The sequence below is a fragment of the Parasteatoda tepidariorum genome, chromosome 1, assembly GCF_982258835.1.
Source record: "Parasteatoda tepidariorum strain Cologne lab strain chromosome 1, Ptep-v5.0, whole genome shotgun sequence".
NCBI lineage: Eukaryota > Metazoa > Arthropoda > Arachnida > Araneae > Theridiidae > Parasteatoda > Parasteatoda tepidariorum.
The window spans coordinates 124,806,471-124,826,487 of NC_141755.1; the positions used below are offsets into that span (position 1 = coordinate 124,806,471).

General features: G+C 27.9%; 1 protein-coding gene and 1 pseudogene across 9 annotated transcripts in view; one reads left to right on the plus strand and one right to left on the minus strand.

The window, feature by feature from the left end:
• Positions 1-3,689, minus strand: part of LOC147816890 (WD repeat domain-containing protein 83 homolog) — a 25,227-nt pseudogene extending 21,538 nt beyond the window's left edge. The window contains exons 1-2 of the transcript XR_015429424.1: positions 3,410-3,689; positions 3,135-3,337 (exon numbers count right to left, since the gene is read on the minus strand). The product of XR_015429424.1 is annotated as a WD repeat domain-containing protein 83 homolog (transcript). The remainder of the gene's footprint in view (positions 1-3,134; positions 3,338-3,409) is intronic.
• On the plus strand, positions 3,676-17,424 carry LOC147816891 (uncharacterized). Of its 8 annotated transcripts, none has more exons than XM_087152396.1 (7): positions 3,699-3,902; positions 6,948-7,024; positions 10,131-10,261; positions 10,370-10,409; positions 13,298-13,378; positions 13,466-13,520; positions 17,184-17,424. In XM_087152396.1, the coding sequence occupies exons 5-7, from the start codon at positions 13,312-13,314 to the stop codon at positions 17,326-17,328; spliced, it is 267 nt and encodes an 88-aa protein (XP_087008522.1). In that variant the 5' UTR covers positions 3,699-3,902; positions 6,948-7,024; positions 10,131-10,261; positions 10,370-10,409; positions 13,298-13,311; the 3' UTR covers positions 17,329-17,424. The 8 variants fall into 8 exon arrangements, 5 of the variants coding, with proteins under 5 accessions (XP_087008547.1, XP_087008516.1, XP_087008522.1 ...); XM_087152395.1 differs by having other exon boundaries at positions 3,700-3,902; positions 13,172-13,378; XR_015429433.1 differs by lacking the exon at positions 13,466-13,520 and having other exon boundaries at positions 3,676-3,902; positions 13,172-13,378.
• The last annotated feature ends 2,593 nt before the right edge of the window (positions 17,425-20,017 follow it).

Genomic DNA, 20,017 nt, shown 5'->3' on the forward strand with positions numbered 1-20,017 from the left:
CTAACAATTTCATCTTAAAAATGACTAGTTGAAAATATACTTTGTTTGAAGTTTTTCTCTAAGGATTTAATTAACTTTAATAATTTAAAATAAACCACATTATTACATTTATGATAATTTAAGAAGCACATCTTGCTAAAAATTTATCAAAGACAAATGCTATTTAATTGTACTTAATTAATTTATAAAAAATGGTGGAAAAATCACATATTTGTGTTCGATATAATAAAATAATTTAAAATTGTAAGTAGAACTCAGACAATTGACAGTAAACATGACATCCAGATTTTTTAATTTTTTTAACAAGCAAAAAGACATTTATGAATAATAATAAAAGGAAGAGTTTGTGTGTGAATCATTTGTACAATCATCCTGAAATTCGAACAGGGGCAGCAAGGAACAATTTTTGTCCCAATTTTAAAAATCGTTAGATATTTTCAATTAGCAGATGAAAAATTGGTGGTTTATTTCATATTATTCTTGTTATTTGAAAAGCACTAACTTTTCATTTGCTTCCCTTTAACAATTTTATAAGAAATTCTTACTCATATTTCAGGATAAACTTTGTATAAAATGAACATAATATTCTGAAAATTTAGTGAGACTACATCAACTTGATTCTTATATGTTGCACAAAATATTTATTTTCTACTTTTTCGTAAAAAACCTGAAAAAAAAGTCGTTCTTTCTTGCTTTTAAACATTTTAAAATTCTTTTATCTCAAGTTATCCTCCATCTTGGATAGAACACGAAACACACAACCAATGATTAAATTTCTCTTTATTCTGATACCTATCCAATCACCGAAATTTTTTTTAGACATGGTCATAAGACCACTGAACTTTCTTTTCTTGTATTAACAACAAACAAGTGCCATGTATAAATGAAGCAACTTAAACTATAAACTAGACAGAAATGAAAAGCTAATAGAACTGTTAAAATAGATAAAGAAAATATGCAATATATACATATATATATTTTTTTGTTCACGTATGTTAATTCTTTTACACATCATTTGAAGCGATATTTTAGTTTTATTGATTTAATCCGCTATTATATTATTCATTTTAATTTATTGACTTATTTATTTTTGAAATATTTTATTTTAACAAAGTACCAGCTGCTGTGCACACTATTGTTTGCCTAGTCTTGGAGCACCTTTCATAAAAATATCTTTTTAAACTCCTAATATCAAATATATAAGTTTCAAAATAAATATTGCATGTGATAAAAAATGTGGAATTTGAAAAAAAATATATATATAAATGCCCTTTTGCTTTAAAATAATATCATGTCATACTACTTGTAACTTGCAAGCTTTACATTTTTATATTCTTAATCAATTATTTTATTTTCTTCTAATGTACAAATTAGAAAAAAGTACATTGCAAAGTGAGGTAAGAAAAAAAATATTTGCTGTAGAACCTTAAAAAAATAGTTCCCTTGTACAAAATTTTATATATTGTTTTTTGAACATCAATTAGAACCTTCAAATTGAAAACTTAGAATTGCGTTACTTTTTCAACCAAAGTATTACAGTTTCAGTAATTTTCAAAAGAAAACATTGTTAAACATTTTAAGACAAAATTTATATAAAGTGAAAAAAATATCTGGGAGATTAATTTAGACTACATTAACTGGATTCTTATAAGTTAAACTCAAAATTTATTTCGTAATTTTTCCTTCAAAACCAAAGAAAAGTTGTTGTTTTTTCTTAAAAATTTTATTTTATTTATTATTGATTATAAAACATTAAATTAATAGCGATTTTGTTTGCATTTTAAGCTCATTCATTTCACAAAACCAAAAAACAGATATTTTAGTTAAAAGACATAGTGTTTTAGCTACGGGAGCTCCTTTAGTTCTTTGAGCTTCAAGCTGCTGCCTATCAGGTATATTTGGTCTCACTATTTGATCATAGTCAATAGTAATGATTGTGATATTATCGTATCCTATAAGTATTATTATCATTAATAAACGTATTTCTTATTTTCAACACCTTTGCATATGGTTGTTGGGCAAGGACCTTTATAAACCAAAAACTGACATTGCTTGTACTAGGGTTGGCTGGTTTAAACCAAATGTTTTTGTTTTTTTTAAGTAATTCTTTTAAAAAGTTATTTTTTATTATTTATATTAATAGTTGTAGTTTGAATAGAAAATGTGGAAAAAATAATAAATTTTCTCATAAAAATTGTACATTTAAAAGTGTAAAATTTTACAGTCAATGGAAATCTGCATTTCTTTAAATAGAAACATAGATAATATTTTTTAAATGTTTAAAAAATAACTAAGATGAATTTATTTTTACAAGCTTAATTTGTAGATTAGCTTCGGATTCTCAAAAGAAAATTAGAACATTGTTAAAGTGATTTGAAATAGCTTTTAGTGTTAACACCAGTTTAATATGTTAAGAAAGTTAGAAATTAAAACATTATAAAAATGTTGAAAATTAAAAAAAAAAGAAAGCCTATTGTTTGAAATGTGTATCTATTGATACTGACAATTCAGAAATTGCCAATTAAGATTGTAATATGCAACACTAGCAGGACAAGACGACCCTTACAACACTTTTTTCATCTAAATAATAAAAACAAAATGTTCAAAACTTCTCTAAGAATTTTTTTTGAGACAGAAGACATTTTTAGGCAAATTTAATCCCACAATGGTTTCAAAACCAGTTTTGCAGGATTTAATTATTTAAATATACTTTATTTTTTAATGATTAAATTTTTGGTTTGAGAAGTTTAGAAATACTCTTGTTTCACAAAACTGAGTGTAGATTTAAAAAAGACCTTTGTAGTAGTACTTTCCTAAAGTAGTTGCTAAGCCTTTGAGATTTTCAGGCAATGAAAAGTGGGACACTATAAAAAGAAAAAAAAAATGCACAAAAGAGGACCTACTTAATGGGTATAACCCTAAGCCACCTCAGACAAACTTCTACATATTTTTATTTACTTTTCTTAAAATTTTGAAGATCAATACTTTTTAGCTTAACAGTAGATGGCTTGAACAGATTCCCTAATGTATTACGAAAAAAAAAATGCTATATATTAAAACAATTAAGATCACCAATAATTACATATAAAATCAACATTAAGAAAATTGCCCAACTCTCTAATAAAAGAACATACCAGCATGACCTCGAAACTTTCTCACTATTTGGGCAGTACTAACGTCCCAATAAAAAATGCTTTTGTCCATTCTATGTGTGAACTATCAGCTGAAGACTGAACGTCTAACACTTCATATCCGTGTCCCATATAAGTCATAAGTAAAGGATTCCATAGTTTTATTGATTTATCAGATCCACCAGTCATGCAATAGTTTCCATCAACTAAAAATAAAATAAAAGGATTCAGCAAGAAAAACAAAGAGCATTGTATTTTAAATGGTTAACAAAACATACAATTAAAGCGGATTGTGCGAACAGCGCCTTGTTTACAAGTTAACTGATTTTTTTAAAATATTAGGATAACCCATAGCTAAAGAAATATACAAATTAAAAAATAGTTTATTTTGCTCTACCCAACTTTCAAACTTTCTGCAGACTTTTGCAATTATATGATGACTTAATGGAGTCTCAGAGGATTAACTTATAGCTTACAAAGTACTACCGCAAAAATCTCTATGGAGTATAATAAAGCCACAAGCTCATAATTTTGCAACATATTTTCACTCCAAAATCGGTTTGGGGCACTGTAAAGTGAAGTTTTGAATTACACCAAAACTGCTTGACCATAGAGGAAAAGCGATATTTTAAAACTTCATTCATTGTGATTCTAAGACTCCACTTTATTATGGTCTCTAAAGTTACTTCCCTGAAGCGCAAACACAAAGATTTGTTTCAGGGCGGGAATGATAATTCTGAACATTACTCGACATGGGTCGAAGAATTTGTTGTAAGACTAAATATTGTACAACTCATCTGTTCCCTTTTCTCAGGAACGGGTAGACTATATTTGAGGGTGCCCCTTGATTCTCGCCAAGTTGTGATTGCGGTTGATCGCCAAGCTGGGTGATGTTGAAACCCAATCGTGATTCTGATTGATTTAAAATTAGATTCTAGAGTTATTTTTAAATGTTCAATGGTTTATGTAATTTCAGAGGTCCATTAGTTCTACATTGGATAAGGTTAATCTTGCTTCTGGTCCTAAAAAAGACTGCAGTAAATAAGATAAATCTTAAGTTTCTGTATGATTTGAATAACAATGGAAAAAAAGCAGTGATTGACTGGTGTATAAATGAAGGTTTAAATAGTAATAGATATAAATGTCCTGTTTGTGGGAGTTTTTTTCCTTTTCTTTCCGTGCTTACTCCATTAATTTTTGTTTTGATTCAAAATGCACTTTATTGGGTTTATTAGTTTTGCTTATGTTGGGTTCATTGTAATTTTATAAAGTTTTGGCCGATGCTTTGTTGAAATTTTCCAATGTTTTATTGAAATATTATGTTTTGGCCACATTCCTGTTACCACGGACGGTGTTCCACGCTATCAGGAAGGGCGCCAGACATAAGTCACCAAGGGGCACCCTCAAGTATATTTTTACCCTCTTATTAATTGTACTCTGATTAAAATGTACTTGTACATTTAAGTACACAGATGTACTTGTACATTTTTATCAGTGTAAATCTGAAACTGCTCTGTATTCTTGATCCTAAGTATATCTTATAATTTTTGAGATTTGTACTTGTGAAAAATAAGATCGTTTGGTTTTTTTTTTTATGTTTTGAAATTTTGATCCAAATAGAGTTAAATAAAATTTCCTAAGTGTATATATTGTTGAAATAGCAAATTTATTTGAATATCAATAATTGTTGTAACTACAGTGACAGTTTTTTTCTTCTATTTGTTTGTTTCTTACAGATTGACTTTTTACCAATCCTTTGTTCGATTAATTATTTTCGATTAATTATATTCGATTATTTTTCTAAGTACAATACAGAGACTCTTATCCGGAAATCAGAAAACCAAAAAACCGGAATGAAATTTGATAATCTTTTCCCCACTATTTAAAAAAAAAAAAAAAATTTCCTCATAAGATTTTTCTGTCTTTTTTAAAAGGTGTTTACTTTATCATCATTTTAGAAATAAGCATTAGTTTCCTACACTGTCAAGAAAGGTGAGAGTCTTCAGGGGTCTGTCCAGGCCGAATTTACTACCGTTTAGCGGTACCTTCACAAATTCAACTTTAGGAAAAACGGTAGTTTCACAAATTCAATTTTAGGAAAAACTGTAGTTTCACAAAATACTTTTTCTTAAAATTTCATTTTTGTATCCCTTACGAAACGATAAATCCATATTTTTGTGTTGATTTTTTAATATAATTTTTAATTTTTCACAAATTACGTCTAAATTTTCACAAAATAGGTACCTATCAGAAAAACCTAGACAGACCCCTGGTCTTGTACTAAATAACATCAATCATTCCCTTCTACATAGGTGTTTCTTTTCAATCATAGCTCTGTGAGAAAGGGTGTCTTATTGAACATCTGTTTTCTTATCATCTGGCCCTTAAGCAAGGAGAGTCATTACTGCCAGCTTCTCACAGTAAGAATATCTCTGTTGATTACTTTGTCCAGCAGAGTTAAAATAAATAATTTTTTTTGTCTTCTTTGATTCTTGGAAATCTCTTAAAGTATGCCCTACAGGGACTGCAGAACTTCTATTATCTCTGTACCCCTTCTTTTTTTTCCTGTTATTTCTTACTTTTTCTTATTTTTTTAAAAAATATCTGTCATTTCTGCTATTCCCCCTTTGAGCATAGCGACAGCCAAAGAAATGGGAATAATGACTCAAAAGGTCAAGTGTTAGAACTGCACCTGTTTTTCAATTCATTCATTGTGAATGTGGTGTGAGGAGGGGGCAGAACATGGTAGAACAAAAATTCTTTTTATTATGTCAGCTTGTGTCTGCTTGCTAATTTAACTGGAAACTGCTGGTTTAACTGGAGTAGAGGAGAAATAAAATCGCTCATCTTAATGAGGAATGAAATTGTGATGTTTTATCAAAATGTTGAAACCCAAGTTAAACTCTTCTAGATAGTAATTGCTTGCCAGAATCACGGCGATATTGTCACAGAACATTACAGACTTTATTGTAGAAAGATTTTTCCTTTGGGAAGTAAAAAATTTTAGATTTCTTTTTCTGCAGAAATTTTCGAAAGATTTTTTTCCCCATCCAGAATTATATTCAAATGATGTCTTTATAGCTCATAGGAGGAAGGAAAAGAAATGCTCGCGATTTTTCCCTTCTCATTTGAGAATAACAAAGTTAAAAATTTTGTTTTCCTTTTCGAAAGAATTTATTTTTCATCCAGAATTATACTCCAATGTTGTCTCTCTCAGGCATAGGAGGGAAAAGAAAAGCTCTGAGTTTTCCATTTTCATTTTTTAATAATGAAGTAAAAAATGGAGTGGATGGTTTTGAGTCCTGACGCAGATAATGGCGAAGTAGAAGAAAACAATGTGGAAGATAGAGTCCTTGCCCCCCCCCCCTTTTTTTTTTCATTTTACCTTTGTTCATTTTATATTAAGCCTGTATGTATTTTTATTTCATTATTTTTTTTCCTTTTTATTTTATTAATCTTATGTGTATTACTTTATCGTTTTTTCCTCTTTTTAAAATTATTTCTAAATAATAATTTATTTTTTTTAGTTGGGTTTGACTATAAAAAAAACTGCAATTTGTAGCGATTTAGAAAACCGGAAAAATCAGTTGTTCGGAATAGCGATGGTGCCGATCGTTCCGGATAATGGGTTTTCTGCTGTAGTAAAATTTGCTTGATTTTTTTTTCTTTTACCTAGATATAATAAAATTTCAATAAAGAAGCTTAATAAAAAATTTCTTTTACTTAAAAAGATTTTCTCAAAATTAATATTTCATATTTTATTTAATATGTTTTTGTAAAAAATAATGAACTATTGATGAACTATTTTCTTTTTAGGAAGAGCTTGCAATTCATAAAAAAAAGTTTCTGAAGTACAAGTCTGGATTCAGACTGCAACTAATAAACAGAATAAAGTAAGTTTTTGCTTTCTTGTTTTATTTTGAAAAGGCAGTTCCTCTCATTTAAATACAAATGCAGTAAAGCGAATTTTAAGTATTTATATTTTTAATTAAATTAATGAAGGGAAAAAGTGGGGCAAGACCTGGTAGCTCGATTGTGTTGGAAATTTGTTGTTTTCTAATGAACAAACTCTGATTTACACTTAACTGGTCAAGAAGAAAGATGATGTATATGTAATTGCTCCTTCCCTTCCTGTCCTGAAAGATGCATTTCTTGCCCTTGAGGTGGCTGCAAGATAAATGGGCTTAGTTATAAATGTAGAGAAAAAAATATATATATTATTCTCAAAAAACAGAGTCCCATTCTCCTATCTTGTAATAGATTCTTATGGATTTGAAACAGTAAGGAGTTTTATTTACTTAGGATCAATTATTACCATTGACAGCAGAATGACTCCTAAAATAAAAAACCGACTCTATTTGGCAAATAAGGCTGAGAAGAATTATTAAATCTAGGTTTCTTTCTAGAAAAGCAAAGTTCTTAATCTACAAAACTCTTGTCCGGTCAGTCTTGACATACGCTTCTGAAGCTTGGACAATGACAAAACTGGAGGAAAAGTATTCTCAATATTTGAGAGAAAGATTTTGCGGAGTATACTTGGTGTTGTAAATGAAAACAATTACTGGAGAATGAGATATAACTTTGAACTATACAAGATTTATAAACAACCCTATACAGTTTAGGACCTCAAATCCGGCATTCCAGTTTCAAGCTAAAAACTAATAACAATAAAAAAAAAACAAGCTAACAACTAAATAGGATTTTTTAAAAAAAACAAATTACCAGTTAATAACTAATAAGAAAACAAAAGAGTATAATTTACATCAAATAAAAAAAGCAGCAAAAGGGATAGTTCATCTTGTACCCCAAGTGGTTCTTTTAATGTCAAAAGGGTGTGGCTAATTTATGGTCAAATTAGAGAGGGAAATGTGGGGACAAACCAGTAGCACTTGCACAGCTGTCAAGATTGATTGATCAGTTCTTTCCAACTTCCATTTCTTTATTTTGTTCATTGGAAATGCAGGTGTTTTTACTTTTCCCTTTCACTTTATTTTAAACTGCTTTAGAAACAGATGTTTCCTTTGACACTGATTTATTTTTTTCATGCTTTTTTTTATTTTTAAAAGATAAAATAAAGTTACTTGCTTCAACAGAATAAAATTCCAAATAAAAAGAGAATATAACTGATTTTTTTTTTTCCTCTTATCAATAAAAATTTCTTAAAGCAAAAAAATGGAATGGATCGTATTAAGTGCTGCCGGATTGGGGGTCCCGTACTGTATTATTAAATACATAAAATAAATTGGATGGCCCACGTGATTCAAATGAGTGATGACAGTACGATAAAAACGATGCTGCTTTTTAAACCAACTGGAGCAAGAAAGCGAGGAAAGCTACGGTTGAGATAGGCTGACTCGGTGGAGTCTAATTTTCTTGCAATTAATAAAAAGAATTGGAGATCAAAGATAAATCGGAAGTCCTCATGGAGAAATCTTCAGAGGAAGGCATTGGCCCACATTGAGCTGTCTGGCCAACTATGATAATGATGAGTAACGAAGGAAGACCTACAATTTCGTTATGTTGTTGATTAATTCAAGTTGTATGTGTAAATAAGTTAGAAGTTTGTTTTATTTTGAATTTTATTAGAAAATGTTAAAAAAATTCCAGTTATTCAAATATATTTTCTGGTTTATCATTCTCCAAATTGTTTTTAATTTTGAAATGTACTGAGCTATGCACAGTAAATTATAAATAAACACCTCGCAAAGGCATAAAGTAAGCAATTGCTTTTAAATCTGTTGCTACAAGGAAAAAAAAATAGAAATTCAAACTTCTTTTATCATTTGAGGAAATTTTGAGGGTGGGCCCTTTGGCAGAATTTTTTCTGGCTTTCTGCGACAAACCTAACTAGAACCAATATCTTTCTGCAAGATATTTTTATCGTTATAAATATATGCGTAATGAATTTATAATAATAGATGCTCTTCGTGGTTATAAAAAGGCATACATGCATAGAATAAAACTGTGTATTTTTTTTTCTTCTTAATTTCATAATATAAGTTTACATTTGTTTAAGTTTAAATTTGTATAATCTTATAATAAAGAAAAATTATAAATGTATAGATCTGCAAACAAAAATGCTTACTAGAGCATAAATAAAGATTACCCAGAACCTGTAAAAAGATAGAATAAAAATAGCTAAGAATGGAGAAAAAGATTAAATTTAGATTTAGTTATCAGATTAGTATCAGTTTAAAAAAAATTTAAAGTATCAGTTTAAAACAGTATGATTTAACGTTTTATTACAGTAGTTACATCAGGTACGGAAACAAATCAGGTGAAAAAATTAATATTAAAGTTGAGTAATACATAATATAAAATATTTTTTTAATCATTTAAAGCATGGTAAACAATTGGCTTCTGTATTCACTTTGTTAATTACTTTGGAAGTGACAAAATTTTTCATAATCTTATTACTGTGAAAATTCGTAAAATGTACAGCGTAATTGGGTCCATACGTATCAATTAAGCCTGCTTTTATAAACTTTTGATTATTTTTGTATCCAGCTGGTGGTCTATTTATTTGATTAAATGTTCTCTTGTCATTTGTTCCAACATCTTCTTCATTTCCTTCTTTAGATCTTAATCTCTGTTTATTTACACGGTCAATAATTGAGCCCCATGTTTTACAAACAGCTTCTGAAATTGGTATGTTAAGTGAAGAAGCAAAGAAATAAATTAAAGTAGGTATCCTACTGTTTAATTCTTGGAATGCGGTTTTGAATAGTAAATTTTGAGAACAAATATTGTCATCACATAAGTAGCAATGTAATTTGGAATACATCCATTTATTAAATATAGAAAATTCAAACCAAAGAGTTTCCCTCATAACTGTTTTATTGTTGGTTTCTCAAACTTAAGCTTTATAGCTAAGTATAAAAAAAAATCTCATGAACTAAAATCCTTGAGAAATTTTAAAAAAAGTTAAAAACTGAAATTGTCTCTACCATTATTCTAGGGTAAATTATGTATATATATATATATATATATTTGTTTCAGAGTCCTGTGACACAATGAATGATTATATGGTGTCTTTGGCGTCTAGAGGTCTGATGTTCAATTTGTCCTCTGTGAATAATAGGAGGTAGAGAGCACTGCACAAACCTCAATTTTACGAAAATTTATCTAAGGTATATATGAAGATTCTTTGATTGAGCCAAAATTATTGTTTTGTAATTTTATATCTGCTTTCATTTTTTTAAAATTTTATTTATTTATTATTTTTTTTTATCTTACAGCAAAGGTGGTTGCAAAAATCTCTGAAGTATGCTTTTAGTGGTAAGCCTTTATTTTAATAGTTACTTTGTTCCTATTTTTTATTTTTTTAAAGCAAAATTATAAACTTGCTTCCATCATTACCACTTAGTAAAAATATCTTAACTTCACTGTACTTATGTGAGTAGTTGAAGATTAATTGCAGTTTTGTAAAATGAATTTTGTTATCTATGTTTTAATACATGGTGCATAGAGTTTTTAAAAAGTGCTTAAAGGTGCTTATCTTCGATTTTCTTTTTTTAATGGCCATTAAGATGCTTTTTTTATTCAGTGTTTTTAAAGACTGCTTAATTTTCCCTTTTCAAAAATTAGATTTTTTTTCTTTACTTTGTCGATTTTTGACGCATATTATGCAGAAGCGTGTTTTTCACATTATTCTATTCAACATTTTCACAATTCATTAAACCACACTCCATTTCGATGTACCCTCGATCCGTAGCGTATGAAAGTGCCAATCATTTTACTTGTTTGATGAAATACTTGCGGGTCTGCATGTAAGTCTTCTGAGCTGGGCTCACTGACATTCTTGCTCTCTCATGTGCAACTCTGCTGCATTTTGCTAGATATTCTCAATTTTAGACTTCATTCTCCACCACCTGATATCAGACTGGAAAAACTCTTGATCTTTTTATAAAAGCTAATATAATCAGGAAAAGAGTTCGTTGTCAGAAACTGGTTATTTTATCATGATCATGTAAAATTTGAAAATTATTTTGCATTTTGTTAATGTATATAGTGATTAAAAATATATTTTAAACTCTTAAAAAGTACTTAAAAGGTGCTTATTTATTGTTGGAAGATTTGGCAACGCTTCCTGCAATAATAATACAGCCAATGCTTCATTGCTGTCTAAACTGTTATGTTGTGAGTTTTGAAAACAATATAACTGTAAATATTCATTAAATTCTCTCAAAATAGTTTTTTTTTCTTGGAAAGAAATTATAGTTTTATTTTTTCTAATAATAAAAGAGACACTATGTTACAATGCCACAATTCAAAGAGGAACCAAAGCCAAATCCAAAAGCCACTAATTCTTCCATAGTTGATATAAAATTTGCATGGGCACAAATAACATAATTTTCTAAAAAGTTTCATTCTGCTCAAAATCTTTTAAAATAACCTAACAGTTACTATAGATTACAATTCTCAGAGAAAATATTTCTAGGTTTTTTTTTTCATTATTAGGAAGCTTTGATCTTCCTAGAAAGCTTTAACTTTTTTAGACTTCGGAAATTTTTAACTAGATTCTTAGATCCACCTAAAATATTCAAAATTTGCATGTTTTTAAACTTTTTCAGAAGTTTAAACTCACTTGAACTTCGTTTAAACTTCTTGAGAAGGCCAAGGCCCACTCTGGGCTGTCGAGCCATTGATGATGATGATGTTTTTAAAATGGATATTCATAGCTGCCAACTCTCCTGGATTTACCAGTCGACTACTGGATTTTGCCATTTTTCCCCAGGTCTACTGGTATAATAAAAATTCTCCAGGGTTCGTAGCGTTTGTGAAAAGTACTTAAAGGTGCTTTTTTGGGGATTTCGTTTTTAAAAGCTTTTAAAGGTGCTTTTTTCAGCTGGCGTTTTTAAAAAGTGCTTTTTTTCCGAATAATTTTTTTTCTTTCCTTCAGTGATATCTAGTGGATCCCATGCATTTCACGAAAAATGGGGAGTTTGCTACGTAATCATTGACACGGACTTAATGTCGTACCCATGTTATGACTTGCGCATGCGCACACTTGAAACCGAAACCCGAGTGCTCCAATTCGGATTGAGGACATCAGATCCTTATGAAATGTTTTTCTTTTTAATTTAATTTATTTTTGTTCTTGTTTATTTTATTTTACTTCTAACACTTTTTTTGACATAGGGGGTAAGGGTACTTTTATTCTGAGTTCAGGGTCAAGTTGAATTCACTCGGTGATGCGGGAAGGTACTGATTGTTTTGATTTACGCCCGTTTCTTTTTTGTTTTTTTAACGCTAAAACTGTTTATAAAAAGTTTTTGTTTTTCAATAATATCATTGATTGAATATGAATTTTTTAAGTGCTTGAAAATTTTTGTAAATTGCTTGAAAAGTTTTTAAAAAATGCTTATTTTTGATTCAAAGATTTGGCTATACACCCTGTTCTCCTGGTTTTCATACATTTTAGAAAATTCCCTATAATTGATTAAGTTTTTGAAAAATATCCTTAATCGGAATAGAATTTTTACACAATTTATCACTTGCTTGAATACTTAAATAAGTATAGCTAGTGCATAAGGGAACGAGCCTCACTTATTGTAATTAGTTTAAAGCTTTTCTTTTTTCTGAAAATTTCAGTTTGTTTTATTCTTAACTTAAACAGTACTTAAATAGTAAAATCTTTTTATCATCAATAATGATTTACTTGTCTTTTTTAAAATAGAAGTTAAAAATAATAAAAAGAAGCATTTCAAATTCATTTAATATTAATCATAAATGGAAAATATTGCAGACTATTTATTAGTGTAATAAAGTTTTATAGTGTAATAAACTTATTAGTGTAATAAAGTTTTTGTATTGTGATGACTATAAAAATCCCAATCTTCCCAAAACGGTTAAAAAATTATGGAACAGTTATAAAATTTTTATTTTTTCTTAAAATCTACTTTATTTATTCCTATCCATGTTGGCAGCTATGGGTATTTATGGTTATGAAATGTTGGTAACTTTTTAATTTACATTTTATTGTTCAACTTGGATTTTTTTATAACTTATGAATTAAGTGCATTGCCTATTCTTTTCAGGCTCTTCTCTTAGTATGAGACAGCTACAAGTTGACTTAGTTCCTTATCTTTCAAAATTGCAAAAAAGGGATTTAAATCCTGGTATTAATCAACTTATGAATTAAGTGCATTGCCTATTCTTTTCAGGCTCTTCTCTTAGTATGAGACAGCTACAAGTTGACTTAGTTCCTTATCTTTCAAAATTGCAAAAAAGAGATTTAAATCCTGGTATTAACACTTTAATAATCTATTTGAAAAAAAAAAACATAATAAATAGATTAAAATATTTGTTTCAATTTTTTTTTATTATTTTAGCTCATGTAACACTAACAAAAGAATTAAGAGATATGAAAATAAAAAAGTTTTTTAGGTAATTAATTATCATTTTATGTTAATTTTTTAGTTTTTAAAACCTTGTATTGATGCAATCTACTAATTAAGCTGTATTAAGTCCAATATTCTTCAGAGATGATTCTGCTTACCGCAATCCGAAAATTTCATAAATTCCAAGACCCAGAAGTTTCAAGAAATCATTGATTACATTTATGCATAAAAATTGTTGTATAATTTACTTAGAAATATTAGGAACTAGAATTTATTCTTGGCATCTCTTTACAAAATTATTAATTTAAATTATGTTGTATATAATTTATTTAGAATTTCATGTTGGGGAAATATCAATGATTTAAATTTATAAAGACATTTATTTTTTGAAACACGTCATTAATGATTTTACTCAAGAAATTTTCAGGTTTTTTGACTTCGGCTCAAAATCACCCCTGATTCTTTCAAACAATTAAATTCTCTTCAATTTGGTTTTTATTGTTATTGATTTTAGTTTTAAAATTATCAGTTATATTTTTTAATAAAATTGTAAATTATATTTTGAAAAAATATGTGTTAAATATTTTTAAATCTAAAAATATTCCAACTTGTCTTAAAGGTGACCACATACAATTGCTATTACTTTGTACTTGTATGCATACTATCTTTCTTTTTATTCTCTAATGTAGTACATTTGCTTTGATGTTAGACCTTGTAAAAGATTGTCTTTTTTGAAGAATTTTGTGTTTTTTTTTTTTCAATTAGATGGACTAGATACATTTGTCTTTACACTCTCAAGAAAATGTTTTATAAATATTGAAAATTAGATCTTCTGAAACACTGTACCTCTATTTAGGATTATAAATTAAGTTTTGTGCAAAAATTGTGTGCAACGTTACAAGGGTTGGTTAATCCCAATGTTTGATCCAGGAGTTTTCTTGTCTTCCGGGTTGGGTTCAAAATTTACAAGGAAACATAGTTAAGCATTGATGGTTGTAAACCTGAAATTGGTTTGACTGTTCAACGCGGTTGTAAAATGAAATATAAAGTTGCGCTAAAGATAAACATATTGAGATAATACTATCTTTAGTTAGAGAAGAAGACTGTTCCATTCTTTTTCTTCTCAGAATCGTAACTCTTAACACTAAATTTTTCAACAGCAGATTATTTGGAGATCATGGCTTTTCTTTCATCTTCATATTGAAATTGAATGTCTGCTTATTTATGAAAATATTTACGCAATTTGTTCACACCTACTCCTTCTGAATTTACCATCAACTGGCATCAAAACAAATGTTGAAAATAGCATCACACTCATATTCCTGTGCTGTTTTCAGAGGTGCTAACCATTACAATTTCTCCAAAATTAAAAACTATTTTAAGATTTCTTCAAGAAAATAAGGGTCTTATGATTGAGAAATGAAAATTATAGTTTTTAAATTTTTTTTTGTTTTTTGCAGCTATTTAACTAGTTTTTATTTTTTACTCCTTGAAATCATTTTTTAAACAATTCAAACATAAGAAAGTAACCGTACATAACCGTAGGTAACCGTACAAACATAAAAATAAACCGTATAGGAGAACAAAAGAGCTTAATCTCAAAACAGAAGCGCTGTGAGAAAATATTTTTAAGGATTTAAATGCAGTTGTCTATAAAGGCAATATGGATTAGTTCTAATTTAACCAAAAATTAGAACTTTGATTTCAAATAATAGATACAATTTTATATATTTTACAATAAAAGTATAAAATTTTAGTGTCATATATTTTTTAATTTAGTATATTTGCCAAGGTATTTTTATTTTTATTTTATAAATATATACCTAAATGTATTAATTATTCTTTAAATATATAGAATTAAGTAATAAATACATCTTAGAATTGCACGATTTTGGAATGCTAACTTGTATTGAATTCTGTGTTGTAGGGTTATACTGTATTGTTTTTATGGATATTAAATAAATACTGAGCTCAAGGGTCTGTCCAAGGTAAATTTCCTACCGTTTAGCGGTACCTTCACAAATTCAACTTTAGGAAAAACGGCAGTTTCACAAATAAAAAAGCAAGTTCTCATGCAAATCTGTGTTCTATGGAAAAGAAGAGCTTTCCTGCCAGCTATCTTTTCAGTCAATGTGGGAAACCTAATCAGTCGTTTACGCCATATCAAAGCGAATTTTTTTCCCTCTGAGTTTTTTAAAATTAAACGTGAGGCTCTCCCTCTGTCAGCTTTACAAGAAGTCGAAATTCGAACATTATCATAAACACTATTGTAAATTTCTTTTAACTGACATTTCTAATATTTTTTTCTCTGTGAAACTTTTTTCTGTATGACCCAGAGGAAAATGTTCTCATAATTAGAATAACTTTTAGTATTAGTACTGTTAAATGCATGTTTTTATTAAGTTCAAGTTGAAATTTTACTATGGACAATGATTTTTTACAGATTTATGCTTTTTGTAATTTAGATAAAATTTTTAGCCCAAAATTTTACAATACCAAAATTTTTTTTGAATATATAGGGAAAAATATATAGAAATAAGTCATAAATGATTTTTATTTGTAGTGACAATTTTCGAAAATATTTTCTTCCTTTACCATATTTTTGTGTTGATTTTTTAAATATAATTTTTTATTTGCACTAATTATGTCTAAATTTTCACAAAATAGGTACCTCTTAAAAAAACCCAGACAGATCAATGATTTTGCTCTTTCATAAACGACACACCTTTCCAAGAAAACAAATATTATTATCATTTCAACGTACACCCCTACTCAAAAAAAGACTTTCTGATATTTTTCACTAGAGTTACGTTATTTTTAATTTAACTTTTGTAACTTAGTGATAATTTCATTCACCGCATGTTAGCTAGTTTAGAAAGTTGCATTTTGTTTTTAGGAACCATTTTAAATCAATTTTAAATATTTTCTTGCAAACTGTTTTATGAAATCTGTTTTATGCAATGTACTCCTTCATTTGAAAACTCTGATTGGTTATTACTTTTGTATTTTTGATTATGGCATTGCAGTGCAACTTATATACCTTACAGCAGAATTTACTGAGTCAATCTGCAGCACAATCTTCATGTTCTTATATTCAAAATTTCTATATCTTCATTTTCCCAAAATTAGGCACATATATCAAGCAAAAAATGTATATTAGATAAAAAGTCATATTTTATGTAAATTTCAGAAATTCTGTAAATAAATAAATAGAAAATTCTTAAATTTTTAAATTTCGTTTAATTTAATATCTTTAAATGAATTAAAGAAAAGTAATTAAAATTTTCATCATAGTTTTGTGTTTGCTGATTTTAATATTAGAAAAAAAAATCTGTTAACTTTAAGAAAATCTTCAAATATGCTGAGGAAATAACCCCTACTCTTACTGCAAATAATTTTGTAATATAAAATTGAAGCAATGCGAAAGTGCAAGGTATATAGAATTATCTGAAAATTTTATTTTACTAATGACTTCTTTATACTAGGTAGTATTCTCTCAATTCAGTTTTCTAAATTTAATGAGAAACAAACATAAGTTTAAGGATGTTTTTTTTTTTAATTGAAAGTTATTCTATATCTTTCAAAAAGGAAAAAAAAATCATTTCTCTATCTTTTAATCTTTATTTTCACCATTATTGATAATCTTTTTCATTACTTTTGATTTAATGATTACTTACTTTTATTGTTGTAAAATTTCATATATTAATAGCCAAGTAGGAAAGACGTTAGATGAAAAAGACCACTTTTGTTTTGGAGAGGAAGAGAGCGACCCAATTGGTGATACTAACATGTCAGATGAAAATATCAAGATATTGCCTGATGAAGAGATTGTTATAGAAGAATACGACTTTTGAACACAGAGATTATTTGTTGTGAAATATTTATATAATGAAGATATTTATTAAATTTTTGATTTCTTTTTTACTTGAATTAAAGTCACTTTCTATTAATGACTTGGTCTCAATTTAGTTGCAAACAAGAGATTGTTTTTTTTAATTGATTCTAATTGAAGTTTGATTGTATGAGTGTTATGCAGTGTTTATTTGATTTGATTTTTCGAGTTAAAAAATGCAGTATTTTCATCCCTTTTATTGTAAAAAAATAAAATAATACGAAAGTGATAATTTGTGTCTGGGTTTTAAAAAAAGGTTTTTATACCTTGGATGTTAAGTTTTTTGGATTTCTCAAACCGATTTTTGACAGTAATACTTGAAATTTTCTTCCAAAACTGTCTTAAAGCTCATAATACTATAAATAATCAAAATACTTCTAACATGAAATATTTTCTTATAATAAAAAAATAAATATTGTTTCATATTTGCTTTAAATATTTGTTTATCAAGTAAAACAACGTTGAATTTTTAAGAATACATTTATAAATTATAAATGTCCGTTGATACAGATAAATATTACTATAAACACTGATAATCTAAACTTGACTAATACTAAACTTCAGAGCTTATAATAGTTTTACCAATCTATTATATGCTCTAACTAAACTATTATAAGGGAATATTACTAAAACTTGAAAGCTTGTAATAATATTGTATAATAAAAAAATAGCAGTTACTTTTAACTGTGCCTCAAAGGAAAAAAATATCTACCGCGCTCCTGGAATGTCATGAAAAATCATAGAAAGTCATAGATTTCGGTATTAAACAAACTTTGTCATGATTTTAACTATTTCTTTTTAAAAAGAACATGATACGTCATGGATTTAGACTGCCGAAAAATCTAATTTTTAAAATAGAATTTTCACAGTGTAAATATCTGAATTTGTAACAAAATCCGCTCTCCCAGTCATATTTTATTAAAATATGGTTTCTTTCTAAAAATGAAAGAAAGAACGTAATTTCTGGAGCAAATTAGCTTTTAAACTTTCGTGATTTCAAAATTTATTTTTTTATTAATTTAAAATTCTATTTTAAGCTTTTTATATTACACTTTTAAGAAGAAATAAAACAGCTTTAAATAACATATATCTGACTGTATTTAGTTATTTGCTTTCATATTTTTTTTTAGCCACTTCATTGCTGCAACTCTTTCTTTACTTTGTTTTTTAAGTTTAAAATCAATTAATATGAAGATACAGAGTATAACAGTTTTGGTTATATCTATCATTTCAATTATTGTTATTACAATGCTTTTTTAATTTATGGTTGTGTTTTTGTCGGAGAAAATTGTAACTTCAATTGTAAGTGTTTGTGATGTATCGATCTATTAACCAGTGGACTGTAACACACATAATAATTTATTTACAAGTTTAAAGATATAAAATTGACACGGTCATTGTGAAGTGGCAGCTCCCTGTTCCAGAGTTGAATGGCAACTGAATAATATTGATTTGAGCACCGCCTCGTGACATAATTTCACAATTCTTTACCATAAGTAACTAAAATTTTAAGTAATGAAAAATTCTTAGAATTATTCATGGAAAGTCATGGATTTGAAAATCTAAAATGTAGCAGGTATTTAAAAAATTAATCTCTATTTAATTTTTCTGCCTGTTATACAATTTGCCTTTGTTTTAACTGGAGAGAGTCCCGGTGGTGCAATCTCGTGCACAGCTTCGGACCAGTCAAAGTTGACACATCCATTCAATAAAATGGCAGAGAGAACACAGAAAACCTAAAATTTTCAGGGAATTTTATTTTCACTCTAAAAATCAGGTAATTGTCAAGGAAAGTTGAATAGTCTAGAAAAATCCTTCAACAAGCCTGGTAAATGATCAGTCTTCGAATTGTCAGTAACAGTTATCGAGATTCGAGTTAATTCTAGCATCTAGTAGAATTATTTTATAAAGTATGTCTATATTAAAAGTTGAATATATATCTACCTTAGAAGTGGAATTCTTTTTCTAGTGAAACTTTTCTACGTTTCCATTCTCATTATATTATATGTTTTTTTGCTCACATTACAAGAAATTTGACAAGAATTCAAAGTTTTCTGATGAAAAATTTCATGGTATGATAAAATATGGTTTGGATTTCTATCGAAATTTACCTGATATACATGGAAAAGTTAGGACATTTTTTTTCAGAAATTGAGTGGGAAGCCTGCTGCAAGATAGGATTAATTATGTTCAAAAATTAGAAGAAAAAAAATCAAAGGATAGGAATATGTTATCAAAATAATAAGTTTTTACTCATATCTTTATTTTTCTCTTAAAAAGTTTTCAACTGTAGATCAGGTAACAGATTTGTTTCTGGTAAACCACATTTTTTATGTAATCTTTTGAGACAAATAATTCTGATATCTATTACAGTTATTTGTTGCAAAAATTTCACATTTTAGCCAAACTTGCATTTTTTATTCCTCTTTCCATGATATTGTTTTGCTCACAAAATCTAGTATTTGACACTACAAATAAAAAGTAAAATCATTTCTGATGAAAAATTGCATGGTATAGATAAAATATGATCTGGATTTTCACTGAACTTTTTCTAGCAAAGTCATGGAATTTTTTTTCTTTCTGAAATTGAGTGGGGACCCTGAATAAGTGCCAAACATTGGGGATTTCCACACTTGGTTGACCACCCAACA

Coding starts and splice junctions, on each gene's coding strand:
- LOC147816891 (XM_087152390.1), top strand. CDS start 3,801: ATGGTCTCTAAAGTTACTTCCCTGAAGCGCAAACACAAAGATTTGTTT. Junction 4,019..17,183: donor GCGGTTGATCGCCAAGCTGG/GTGATGTTGAAA, acceptor ATATATTAATAG/CCAAGTAGGAAAGACGTTAG.